We start from the raw sequence: 14,345 nt of genomic DNA on the forward strand, positions 1-14,345 counted from the left end.
GCAGCAAAGCAAAAAACGAAGCAGCGGGTCGGATCACCGCTCCTTTGGTTCAAGCTTCATCGTAGAGAAATGATCTTTTTCCCAACAGACACCCTTATAAAAACAATGACCACTTTGAAGGACTGATAAGGGGGCCAGTAAGCAAAAAGGCTATTGATGTCGGTGGATCGAATCATTTCTTAACGATACCGAAAAAGAACCGGTTTCGATACTCATCCCTAATTACAATCAGAGCAAGTTTTTAATGGAAATTCAACATTAACGGAATTACAAAGATGGCACAATGTGCTATCTTTGTAATTCCGTTACTGTAGAATTACCCAGTTGTAAAGAAAATTTAAAACAACTGATTATACAGGCAATAACTCACTTTAATCTTCTGTTCCAATGCAGCTAAGCCCAATATGGGTTAAACACAGTGGGAGGGGTTGTGTTTTTATATTCTGGTATCACTGAATTACAAGGAAATAAATTGCATGAATGTCAGACATGTAAGGCGCAGGTGTTGAACTCTGAGTAAATATTCCTCTTTCAACATTGCCTATAAACACTGCGTGCAGTATGACTGCACAGATGTGACTGAAATGTATATGCAGCACTGTTTTTCTTTGTTCCTTTTTAATAAAACAGCATAGTACCCTGTTAAACAACCAAGCAATTCCGCATATAAGAGTAGAGCACCACGCTTGAAGACTGCAAATCTCCGCCAACACAAGTTTCCAATTCCACTAAATTTTACCTTAGGGAAAAAAATTCAACGTCAGAGTCCTGTTAGAAGTGGCTTTTCATAAGACAAATTAGATTTGATCAAATGTCAGGAGTATGTATTTAGTTCATGCAGTTGAATTAAAGTTTTTTTTTGTTGTTTTTTTTTTTACTGAACTTTTTTTTGTAGTCTAGTGTTTTTTTGTTTTGTTTTTTTCATTCCTGTCCACTGTGAGAGACATAATCTTAAAAAAAAAAAACAGAAATCACAATGTATGATTTTTATTTATTTTTTAATTTATTTGTATGTTACTGCTGCAAATAAGTATTTGAACACCTGTGAAAATCAATGTTAATATTTGGTACAGTAGCCTTTGTGTGCAGTTACAGAGGTCAAACGTTTTCTGTAGTTTTTCACCAGGTTTTCACACACTGCAGCAGGGATTTTGTTCCACTCCTCCATACAGATCTTCTCTAGATCTTTCAGGTTTGGAGTTTCAGCTCCCTCCTAAGATTTTCTATTGAGTTCAGGTCTGGAGACTGGCCAGGCCACTCCAGGACCTTGAAATGCTTCTTACGGAGCCCCTCCTTAGTTGCCCTTGCTGTGTGTTTGGGGTCATTGTCATGCTGGAAAACCCATCCATGACCCATCTTCAATGCACTTACTGAGGGAAGGAGGTTGTTTGCCAAAATCTTGCAATACATGACCCCATCCATCCTCTCTTCAATACGGTGCAGTCGTCCTGTCCCCTTTGAAGAAGAGCACCCCCAGAGTATGATGTTTCCACCCCATGCTTCACGGTTGGGATGGTTTACTTGGGGTTGTTCTCATCCTCTAAACATGGTAAGTGGAGTTGATTCCAAAAAGCTCTATTCTGGACTCATCTGACCACATGACCTTCTCCCATGCCTCCTCTGGATCATCCAGATGGTCACTGGTGAACTTCAAACGGGCCTGGACATGTGCTGGCTTGAGCAGGGGGACCTTGCTGCCCTGCAGGATTTTAAACCATGACAGCATCATGTGTTACTAATGTAATCTTTGTGACTGTGGTCCCAACTCTCTTCAGGTCATTGACCAGGTCCTCCTGTGTAGTTCTGAGCTTTCTCAGAATCATCCTTACTCCACAAAGTGAGATCTTACATGGAATCCCAGACCGAGGGAGATTGACAGTCATCTTGTGTTTCTTCCACTTTCTAATAAATAATCATAACAGTTGTTGTCTTCTCCCAAGCTGCTTGCCTGTTGTCCTGTAGTCCGTCCCAGCCTTGTGCAGGTCTACAGTTTTGTCCCTGGTGTCCTTAGACAACTCTTTGGTCTTGGCAATGGTGGACAGGTTGGAGTGTGATTGATTGAGTGTGTGAACAGGTGTCTTTTATACAGGTAACAAGTTCAAGCAGGTGTAGTTAATACAGGTAAAGAGTGCAGAATAAGAGGGCTTCTTAAAGAAAAATTAACAGGTCTGTGTGAGCCAGAATTCTTGCTGGTTGGTAGGTGTTCAAATACTTATTTGCAGCAGTAACATACAAACAGATTATTAAAACATCATACATTGTGATTTACGGATTTGTTTTTTTATTTATTTATTTATTTATTTTTTAGATTATGTCTCACAGTGGACATGTACCTAAGATGAAAATTTCAGACCCCTCCATGATTTCTAAGTGGGAGAACTTGCAAAACCGCAGGGTGTTCACCGAGTTGGCTTTTCAATATTAAATAAAAATATCTACAAAATCCACAATCTGGATCAGATCCAGATCAAACTTTGTCGGGTGATAGTAAGTGTCAGTCTGCACCTCACTTTTAAATATGAGAGCGATTGGAGCATGTTTGATTAAGATATAATGTAAAATATGCATTAAATGGGGTTTTCAATGTTAAATTTAAATGGCCATAAAATCTGTAATAGAGCTGAAACAGCTAATCGAGTTAATCGATTAAAATCGATTATTTAAATAGTTTTCAACTAATTTAGTCATCGATTAGTTGCTAAATAACTTTGTTTTACTACAAATGTCTTGTTTCTTCCATATAATTAACCGAGTTTTGCTTTGAATCTTGAACCAATGAAGCAGTGCTTCGGGCTGCTGCTTCGTTGGTTGCATTTGTTTTATTTCGCTTTATCTTAATTTTTCCACACTAAAACCCTAAAGAGCATATGTCTGTGAGGAATATTTACCTTTTTTATGTTAAACTGACCTTTTTATGGTCTTCTGAAACAGTTGATAGATGTATTTTATGCTAACGCCGATGCTAATGGAGGTAAAAAAAAAAGACTAATCTGCAGCCTGACCAACTTCATCATTTTGTGATGATATTCATATGTTACATGAATAATACATGAATTGTCACCCAATGCTGCAGATTTATCTTGAGACTTCCCCGCAAGCCTTCCAATCTGTCGTCTGTGTTTTCGTCGTGATCTTTGACCTGTTCCAGATGTCTCCCCCCACTCCCCAGTTCTCTGTGTTTTAAGAGTCCTCTCCCCTCCTCCTCTTGTGGCATCAGCAAAGCTTCCCCAAACACAGCTGCTTTCCTACACATATGTAATAACTGAACATAACAAGCATCTACATTTGAATGTGATGAGGGCATTGCCATTACTTCAGGAAATGGGTACAAATGATGGAGCAGCATAAGTGGGATCATATGAGATGTTTTTTTTAATTTTGTTTAGTCCCCCACCCCCAACCCCGACACAAAGCCATGCAAGATTTACAAAAAACAAACACCTGTTTTACACCTTTTAACTTAAGTCTCTGTCTTGGAGAGTGACCTCATTTGTGTCTCTTACTCATTCTCTTCTAGGCTGCTGGAAGCTGATGACCCAGAACAGCCTAAAGGTAACATGTCTCCACTTTCACTGCGCTCAGATCCTCTATTGTTCCACATCGTCTTCTGTTCCACAGCCTGAAGACTTTTAAATTAATGTTGTTTAGAATTAAAAGAGTGCTGATTTTTATTGCCGATGTTTGATTGTAGTTGTGTGGCCCTTTTTACACTCTCAGAGGAGGAACGAGAGAAAACCAATCCACTCGTCTCTGTGGCTCAGTTCTTTGCTGTGTGTTTTAAAGTGAATGTTTTGCCTCAGGCGTGTTGAGCACGTGTCTACTGGATTATTGCTCAAATGTCAGGGACTCTGTGTTTGTGTGTTGCAGGCACAAACATGCCTTTTATGTGTATCTCCAGAAATGTTTGATCACATGGAAATGTACTGCAGACTTATTTCGGCCAGCTAGTGTTACAAAGTAATTCTGGTGCTTGCTGAGGCAGGAAAAGAGGAGAGTAAGTTTGCACACTGAATGTGGCTGTTGTCTTGACTTGCATTCAGCCACCTGATCCCGCGAGCAATGATGATATGAAATAGTTTTAATAGGTTTTTTTTTTTCTTTTTCATGCCACAACCTTCAAGCTAGACAACAAAGCTGCTTTCATGGCCATCCTGTAAATATTCTTTATATATACTCTCTTATTACTTGTGCCACTCTTCTTCATCCACTCCACTCTGCCAGTGCTCTTCTTCACCTCTACTACAATCTGCATTGCTTTTGAATAGTGGACCCCAAGTGTTTAAACTCATCCATCTTCACTGCTTCCATCCTGCTGCATTACCTCTATTCACACATGTATCTTGCTTCTACTGATGTTCATTCCCCTTCTCTCCATTGCATACCTCCACCCTCTGGCTTACCTCAATGTACTCTCTACTCTCACTACAGATCATAATGTCATCTGTGAACACGTAATCCATGTAGATTCCTGCCAGTTGCATCTGTCAATGCGTCCTGTGCTCCTATTCCTTCTTAAAATGTGTATTCACAGCCACCCTTCTCTTGTTTGCAGAACATTGTGAAGATTTTGTATTTGTTTTTAATCTCCCAAGTTAAAATGGAGTGTGAGATCTGCCGAACAGCAAATTAAACACATTAAGGGAAACCACTCTGCTGTTCCTCAGCGCCTTCCAGTGTAATTCCTATCTGTGCAGGATATTAGTCATGGGAAAGACGACTCTCTCTTCAGTAAACTGTGTGGGTTAGATTAAACACTCGTGTCAGTAAGAGGAGGTTTTTCCATCTCTTCACTTTTTCTATTTTTCTTACTCAGATGTCAAATTGATGATAATGTAACAATGTAATATGTGAATAAATCAAAACTATGCTACAGTTTCACAGCAGCCATCAGTGTGCAATCCTTTTTCATCATCTGATTTTAATAATACTAAATTTTGTTCAGCAGGACACATTGGACACATAAGTCAGACTTAGGCAAGACTTACATTTCTACAACAACCCCCCCCCCACACACACACACACACACACTCCCCAACCCCCTAAATGGGAAAAATAAAGTTGAGATATACCGCTGTTTTACACTGGCTTATTTCCATATAAGTGTGTGTGTGTGTGTGTGTGTGTGTGTGTGTGGTGGGGGGCACTTTTGTTGGAAAGTTACATTATCAAGGCAATAAATGTGATTTATAACGTGAGGATATAATGGTGTACTGACGTAACTGTTCTGCTATTTTGGAGTACCATAAAACTTAATGGTTTGCTTTTGTTCGGATTAGAAATTTATACTCTAAGCCATTATTCTTATGCTTTATTAGTTAATTTCCTTTAAAAAATCCAAACAGTCTATCAGCATTGCCAGAAAAAACACTTTGAGGGATTATGTCCTGTTAATTTTGCAGTCTACATTAAGATATCAAATCAAAGCGTCCACATCCTCAGGAAAGACTGAAGTGTGTCCAGAGTTTAGCTCATTTCATTACATTCTGCTTCAGCTGTTGGAAAGATGTGCAGCCATTTGTTTAAATGTACTGCCAGTATAATTTTCTGCATTTGCGTGAAGGTTGCTTTTCTTTTCTTTTTTCTTTTTCTTTTGACAAAGTATGTATTTGTGTGTGAATTCTTTTCAGCTGAAGAGAAACCTGTGGAGTCGGCCAAGTGGAGTGCAGCCACCAAGTCTGTTTTTAAGGTACATTGATTTGCGTTTACTTTGAGATTTTTCACTATGACTAAAACCTTTGGAAAAATAATAAAAACTGTAAAATGTATGTCCATGTTTCACTCTTTAAAAATGTATAACACTGGTCAACACAGTTTTTCTTGCATGGAGTTTTTCAATGGATTTTCGCTCATTTGGGGGCGCCGAATCCGAATCTGGTGTTAGTTTTTTCCAGTCACATAATGTTTTTTGAGATGTGACAACATGTTTGTTGTATCAAGATTTGAAGCAAAAGCTGTAGTCTTGCACAACCTCTTCGGCGCCATAAGCAATATTACAGCTCTTGTTCATATTTCGTGAACCTGGTTTAAAAACTATGCTTTTGAAGCTGCTTTGGTGCATGATTAGTGGTGCCATACCCGTGAGTGAATGAGCAACTTTTGCGTAATCCATCAATACAGAACACGCAGATTGCAAAAAAAAACATGATGTGACAGAGGAAATCTGAGCTCAGATTCAGCACCCCAAAATTACCTTAAATTAGTTTTCAAAATCCATGCAAGAATTTTTTTTTTTTTTAAGCAGTGTAATTTTTGTGTTTGTATCACTTTGACTGACCTTTCTTCTTTTCTGTAAATGGCATTTGTTACTGAACAACTGATTTAAATTCTTAAATATTTAGTGTTACAGTTCACCAATACAAATTGAAAATTGAATTTAAAGAAAATGATACAGCTACATTGATTTCAGGACATCTTGCAGGAATCTTTTTCAGACAAAGGACTGCTTGACCAATAAAAAAGGACCACCAAACTCCCCAAATGTCCAAATACAATCAAAATCAAATCAATTTTATTTATATAGTGCCAAATGACAACAAACAGTTGCCCCAAGGCACCTTATATTGTAAGGCAAGGCCATACAATAATTACGGAAAAACCCCAACGGTCAAAACGACCCCCTGTGAGCAAGCACTTGGCAACAGTGGGAAGGAAAAACTCCCTTTTAACAGGAAGAAACCTCCAGCAGAACCAGGCTCAGGGAGGAGCAGTCTTCTGCTGGGACTGGTTGGGGCTGAGGGAGAGAACCAAGAAAAAGACATGCTGTGGAGGGGAGCAGAGATCAGTCACTAATGATTAAATGCAGAGTGGTACATACAGAGCAAAAAGAGAAAGAAACACTCAGTGCATCATGGGAACCCCCCCAGCAGTCTAAGTCTATAGCAGCATAACTAAGGAATGGTTCAGGGTCACCTGATCCAGCCCTAACTATAAGCTTTAGCAAAAAGGAACGTTTTAAGCCTAATCTTAAAAGTAGAGAGGGTCTCTGTCTCCCTGATCTGAATTGGGAGCTGGTTCCACAGGAGAGGAGCCTGAAAGCTGAAGGCTCTGCCTCCCATTCTACTCTTACAAACCCTAGGAACTACAAGTAAGCCTGCAGTCTGAGAGTGAAGCGCTCTATTGGGGTGATATGGTACTATGAGGTCCCTAAGATAAGATGGGACCTGATTATTCAAAACCTTATAAGTAAGAATAAGAATTTTAAATTCTATTCTAGAATTAACAGGAAGCCAATGAAGAGAGGCCAATATGGGTGAGAGATGCTCTCTCCTTCTAGTCCCTGTTAGCACTCTAGCTGCAGCATTTTGAATTAACTGAAGGCTTTTCAGGGAACTTTTAGGACAACCTGATAATAATGAATTACAATAGTCCAGCCTAGAGGAAATAAATGCATGAATTAATTTTTCAGCATCACTCTGAGACAAGACCTTTCTAATTTTAGAGATATTGCGCAAATGCAAAAAAGCAGTCCTACATATTTGTTTAATATGCGCATTGAATGACATATCCTGATCAAAATGACTCCAAGATTTCTCACAGTATTACTAGAGGTCAGGGTAATGCCATCCAGAGTAAGGATCTGGTTAGACACCATGTTTCTAAGATTTGTGGGGCCAAGTACAATAACTTCAGTTTTATCTGAGTTTAAAAGCAGGAAATTAGAGGTCATCCATGTCTTTATGTCTGTAAGACAATCCTGCAGTTTAGCTAATTGGTGTGTGTCCTCTGGCTTCATGGATAGATAAAGCTGGGTATCATCTGCGTAACAGTGAAAATTTAAGCAATGCCGTCTAATAATACTGCCTAAGGGAAACACGTATAAAGTGAATAAAATTGGTCCTAGCACAGAACCTTGTGGAACTCCATAATTAACCTTAGCCTGTGAAGAAGATTCCCCATTTACATGAACAAATTGTAATCTATTAGATAAATATGATTCAAACCACCGCAGCGCAGTGCCTTTAATGCCTATGGCATGCTCTAATCTCTGTAATAAAATTTTATGGTCAACAGTATCAAAAGCAGCACTGAGGTCTAACAGAACAAGCACAGAGATGAGTCCATTGTCTGAGGCCATAGGAAGATCATTTGTAACCTTCACTAATGCTGTTTCTGTACTATGATGAATTCTAAAACCTGACTGAAACTCTTCAAATGGACCATTCCTCTGCAGATAATCAGTTAGCTGTTTTACAACTACCCTTTCAAGAATTTTTGAGAGAAAAGGAAGGTTGGAGATTGGCCTATAATTAGCTAAGATAGCTGGGTCAAGTGATGGCTTTTTAAGTAATGGTTTAATTACTGCTACCTTAAAAGCCTCTGGTACATAGCCAACTAATAAAGATAGATTGATCATATTTAAGATCAAAGCATTAATTAATGGTAGGGCTTCCTTGAGCAGCCTGGTAGGAATGGGGTATAATAGACATGTTGATGGTTTGGAGGAAGTAACTAATGAAAATAACTCAGACAGAACAATCGGAGAGAATGAGTCTAACCACATACCGGCATCACTGAAAGCAGCCAAAGATAACGATACGTCTTTGGGATGGTTATGAGTAATTTTTTCTCTAATAGTAAAAATTTTGTTAGCAAAGAAAGTCATGAAGTCATTACTAGTTAAAGTTAATGGAATACTCAGCTCAATGGAGCTCTGACTCTTTGTCAGCCTGGCTACAGTGCTGAAAAGAAACCTGGGGTTGTTCTTATTTTCTTCAATTAGTGATGAGTAGTAAGATGTCCTAGCTTTACGGAGGGCTTTTTTATAAAGCAACAGACTCTTTTTCCAGGCTAAGTGAAGATCTTCTAAATTAGTGAGAGGCCATTTCCTCTCCAACTTACGGGTTATCTGCTTTAAGCTGCGAGTTTGTGAGTTATACCACGGAGTCAGGCACTTCTGATTTAAAGCTCTCTTTTTCAGAGGAGCTACAGCATCCAAAGTTGTCTTCAATGAGGATGTAAAACTATTGACGAGATACTCTATCTCACTTACAGAGTTTAGGTAGCTACTCTGCACTGTGTTGGTATATGGCATTAGAGAACATAAAGAAGGAATCATATCCTTAAACCTAGTTACAGCGCTTTCTGAAAGACTTCTAGTGTAATGAAACTTATTCCCCACTGCTGGGTAGTCCATCAGAGTAAATGTAAATGTTATTAAGAAATGATCAGACAGAAGGGAGTTTTCAGGGAATACTGTTAAGTCTTCAATTTCCATACCATAAGTCAGAACAAGATCTAAGATATGATTAAAGTGGTGGGTGGACTCATTTACATTTTGAGCAAAGCCAGTTGAGTCTAATAATAGATTAAATGCAGTGTTGTGGCTGTCATTCTCAGCATCTGTGTGGATGTTAAAATCACCCACTATAATTATCTTATTTGAGCTAAGCACTAAGTCAGACAAAAGGTCTGCAAATTCACAGAGAAACTCACAGTAACGATCAGGTGGACGATAGATAATAACAAATAAAACTGTTTTTTGGGACTTCCAATTTGGATGGACAAGACTAAGAGTCAAGCTTTCAAATGAATTAAAGCTCTGTCTGGGTTTTTGATTAATTAATAAGCTGGAATGGAAGATTGCTGCTAATCCTCCGCCTCGGCTCGTGCTACAAGCATTCTGGCAGTTAGTGTGACTCGGGGGTGTTGACTCATTTAAACAAACATATTCATCCTGCTGTAACCAGGTTTCTGTAAGGCAGAATAAATCAATATGTTGATCAATTATTATATCATTTACTAACAGGAACTTAGAAGAGACAGACCTAATGTTTAATGGACCACATTTAACTGTTTTAGTCTGTGGTGCAGTTGAAGGTGCTATATTATTTTTTCTTTTTGAATTTTTATGCTTAAATAGATTTTTGCTGGTTATTGGTAGTCTGGGAGCAGGCACCGTCTCTACGGGGATGGGGTAATGAGGGGATGGCAGGGGTAGAGAAGCTGCAGAGAGGTGTGTAAGACTACAACTCTGCTTCCTGGTCCCAACCCTGGATAGTCACGGTTTGGAGGATTTAAGAAAATTGGCCAGATTTCTAGAAATGAGAGGTGCTCCATCCAAAGTGGGATGGATGCCGTCTCTCCTAACAAGACCAGGTTTTCCCCAGAAGCTTTGCCAATTATCTGTGAAGCCCACCTCATTTTTTGGACACCACTCAGACAGCCAGCAATTCAAGGAGAACATGCGGCTAAACATGTCACTCCTGGTCCGATTGGGGAGGTGCCCAGAGAAAACTACAGAGTCCGACATTGTTTTTGCAAAGTTACACACCGATTCAATGTTAATTTTAGTGACCTCCGATTGGCGTAACCAGGTGTCATTACCAGTAATGACACCCGGTCAGACTGATTGTCATTACAATCAGTCTGCTTACCTGTCCAGCAGTATATTGCTATCTGTTAAACTTTGGGATTGTTTTTAAGTAGTTTGAGAAACACTTCTAAGTAAGAATATCACTGTTAATTTAAAATGTAATATTTTACCAGCATACTCATGAACCACTTAGGGTTGCTTACGGTCTACCAGGGGTCTGTGGATTACTGTTCGAGAAGGTGATCTAAACGTATTGTGACCCAGTCGATTGCTCAGTTTTCAAGATTTTGAATGGGTTGAATTAAGCTGTTGCGCTGCTTCTTCCACTTCTGCAAAATATCATAAAAGCTCATAAGCCAGCCAGTGTCACAGGATCATTCATTTTTCCTACTAGGTAAAATTAAAATCAACATGGTCATCTGTATTGGCCAAGTGGTTAATGCGCTTGGTTTCAGTTCGGAAGGTTCTGGGTTCAAATCCCACCCCTGCTACATTTCTCCATGTAATGTGGAGTTGCGTCAGGAAGGGCATCCGGCGTAAAACCTGTGCCAAATCAACATGCAGATCCACCTTGGATTTGCTGTGGCGACCCAGAGTGCAAACAAGGGAGCAGCCGAAGGGACTTACTATGGTCATCTGTATTGGACAATAGAACTGGTAATTGTACCCATTTGAACTTCACCTTCAGTTCGTAATTTGTGAATATTGCCATACCGATTCTGAAAAGGACAGTAATGCTCTGCTGACATGCCAAAAAAAACAGCTGGCTTCTTCCATACTGTGTTTCTGCCACTGCACGCAGTGCTGCCCCCAGTGGTGAACAAAAGGCCAGCAGAGGCAGCAACAGTGTGCTGCAGCACAGTCATGAATTTCTGAAGATGTTCCCTGGTTTTTCATGAAATAGGTATTTGAAGGTGAGCAATACCACTTTTGCCTTCTTGTCAGTTATCATAGAAAATTAATGTAAACATTAAACAAAAAATTACCATATCCACGCGTCGGAGGTGCCATAGCCGAGCACCAACTTTCTGTTTTGAAGAAAGTTGGTTAAAGGCCCAAAATAATTTTTTATTTAAGTTTATTAAATGCCCACCCTAAATAAATTAGTTTCATGACCCCAAGACATCATAAAAAGCAAAAAATTGAGTTTTCAGTGTTTTTCTCGTCTCTTCCACATCTTACCTGTGACAATGCCATCAGCGTGCACTGGTAATGGGATCAAAGTTTATATTGAAATGTGCTCTTATTTTGAAAGACTCTTGTGCAAGGAAACAAAGTGTTCTGGGACAATGCCTAGCTTTGTGAAGGTTAAGATGAAATTCTGCTGTGATGGTTTTTATGCTTCCAATGTGAGAAAGCACCTTGACGTCTACTGAACGGCCACCGGCAAGCTACGAACAAGGACAGGACAAAAGGAAAGTTCTCTGCCTGATGTCCACTCAAAGATTTGATGATGAGCACCACTTTCTGACAGACTCGCCAGACATCCGCTGACAAGGAACACATTTAATTAATGGGAAAAGGACCAAAAAAATTGCTTAACATTAGCACCATGCATATCATCACAAATTGTGTCAACAAATGATTAATTTTCCTCAGTTCCCTTGCTGATTTATTCTGCTCTGTCCATTGCAGCTGGTGTAACCTACACTGTCCCCTGTGGAAGTTTTCTCCATTAAAAACAAATAGAGTTGTTCCACACGGTGCTGATCTGTCCTGCATCTGGATGCTTACTTGGCTGGAGCTGTGGTTTGAGTCCTGAAAGCAGCAGTTGGGGAGGGGGGAGGTGCATTTATTATACGCAGTAACTGACAAATCTATGGAAGATACACACATGTGCAAGTTGACATGTGTAGAATATCAGACTTTAAAGTATCAGACTTTCTCAGGCTGTTCAAGTTTCAGAAGTGGTTAGATTTCATGATATTGGACCTAAATAGCTGCTCTAACTTGGCCTTCACAGACCACGAGCAGCGCCAAGGTTTGGCCAAGTGAACCCAGATGGAAGCACGTCACTGCAAAAACGGCTGAGAACACAGTCTACTTCATTTTATTTTTCTTCCTATTTTTCATTCTTTTTATTAGTTCCTTCTCTTACTTTGAAGGCGTGTTTTGAGATCCCTTCTTTTTCTGATTACATCTGTCACTCCTGCAGACGCGCTGTTGAAAGCAATGAGCCAGTGTCTACAGCAGGAGAGACTGAGTAGGACTGACATCACAAGTTCATCACGTCTGCACTTTTCAGTTCAAAGGAAAGAAAAACATTAGCAGTCATTGAAAGTCAATTAGGACGGCCACCCAAAGCTTCAGTTTGAAGTGTGAAAATGACAAAGAAAAGGGAAAAATAAGACCAGTTGTGGATTTTTGTAAGAGGTCACCTTGAAATGCACCACCTTCTCTCGCTGCTGCTTGTTTTGCACTCATTTATTACTACACCACATTTCCATATGCAGACCTCTCTGTACATGTATCATAGAAGCAGTGAGGCTTTTTGGCCACAAAATCTACGCTTTGGAAATAAAAGAAACTGGCAAACTCATTTTTAAAATACATGTACCTTCAAAACAACACAAAGAAGTGCATGCTTTGGCTACACTCTTATCAAATCCTTACTGCAAGGTTATAACTGTGTTGAATTTTACAATTTAATCGCTGCTAAACAACCAGAAAATAATGGTTCATTAGGTAAATTTCTGTGAGGAAACAGTCTCTCTCTCTCTGTCACTGACTCCATTCACTGACTTTCTCTTGACCACCTTCCTCGCTTTCTTTTTCTTTAGCAGCTACATTTGTACAAAATATTTTCTACAGGGTTGTGTGGAGGTATGATCATATTAATTGGGTTTTAGAACATAACCACTGTCTAAGTTCTCTGATTCATTACATTTCTTTTATCTCAGTCACAGAAAACTACACCTGCTCCTAATTTTCACCAGCCATTCAGCAGGTGATAAGCAGATCTATGTGATATTATAAAAGCAAAACAGAGTTGCTTTTTAGTTTTATTTGGAGCTTTACATTTGACCAGATTTGAGTTACTTTGTTCTCAGTATATGCACTTTTTATTTGGAGATGTGTAAGTCTATCCATTCATTCACTCGCTGCATTTTTCAGGGTACCTGCCTAGGCTTTTCTGAAACCTAGAAATATTAACAAGATTTCTGACATCCACCAAAGGTTGTTGAGCAGTCAAAATAACAGATATGTGATTTGCATCATGACACATCATTTACCTGGTTCCGGATTCCACAGCACAAAGCAGTAATTGCATACTGATCCAGAATGATCCGACTGATCAAGATGCTGCAATGTGATATTTAATTCACAAACTGAAACAAAATGGTGTCTTCCTGATCTTTGTTTTACACTGTGATGTCTTATCCAATCCATGAAGTAATTTTGACGTCATCCTTAAGTCTACAAAGTGAAATCCAGATGACCTCCAAAATTGAATGGAGTCTTCCCAGGTCCAATGCCTAATACAAATATGTGGTGAAAATTTGGTGAAAATTCAGTGGCATCTTCCATGGCCTAATATCTATCTGTGGTGTAAATCTGATGAGAATCTGTGACATAATCCTTCAAAGCCTATATAAAGTGAAATCTTGATCCAGAATTCAGATCCGAATCACCTCCCAAATTTAATGGAGTTTTCCATGGCCTAATATGTGTTTGTGCAGTAGTTTTGACGTAATCCTGCTAAAAAACAGACAGACAAATCAATAAATAAACAGATGATTTCATTACGTCCTTGGCGGACATAATTATTAGGGATGTGAATCGTACAACAACTCAATTCAATTCGATTCTGATTCTTGGGGTGACGATTCAATTCAGAATCGATTTTCGATTCAAAGAGCTCTGAGAAATAGTTATATTACTTAAAAAGTGTTTATGTTTAAGAAAATGCAGCTTTACAAGGTTAATCAAGTGATTCTAAAGATGTAAATTTACTTATCTGTTTTGCTTGTTCGGAGTTGACTGACAGTTTAGCAAAGCGCTGGTCAGTAGTCGGCAGAGACCGCTGCTCCGC

General features: G+C 39.2%; 1 protein-coding gene across 2 annotated transcripts in view; it reads left to right on the plus strand.

Annotated features, from left to right (window-relative positions):
- Positions 1-14,345, plus strand: part of svild (supervillin d) — a 114,826-nt gene that overhangs the window by 46,617 nt on the left and 53,864 nt on the right. For both annotated transcript variants that reach the window (XM_034194745.1, XM_034194746.1), the window contains 2 exons: positions 3,518-3,552; positions 5,628-5,686. In XM_034194745.1, the coding sequence (XP_034050636.1) occupies positions 3,518-3,552; positions 5,628-5,686 (94 nt within the window). The remainder of the gene's footprint in view (positions 1-3,517; positions 3,553-5,627; positions 5,687-14,345) is intronic.

This window comes from Thalassophryne amazonica, chromosome 18 (genome assembly GCF_902500255.1).
Source record: "Thalassophryne amazonica chromosome 18, fThaAma1.1, whole genome shotgun sequence".
Classification (NCBI taxonomy): Eukaryota; Metazoa; Chordata; class Actinopteri; order Batrachoidiformes; family Batrachoididae; genus Thalassophryne; species Thalassophryne amazonica.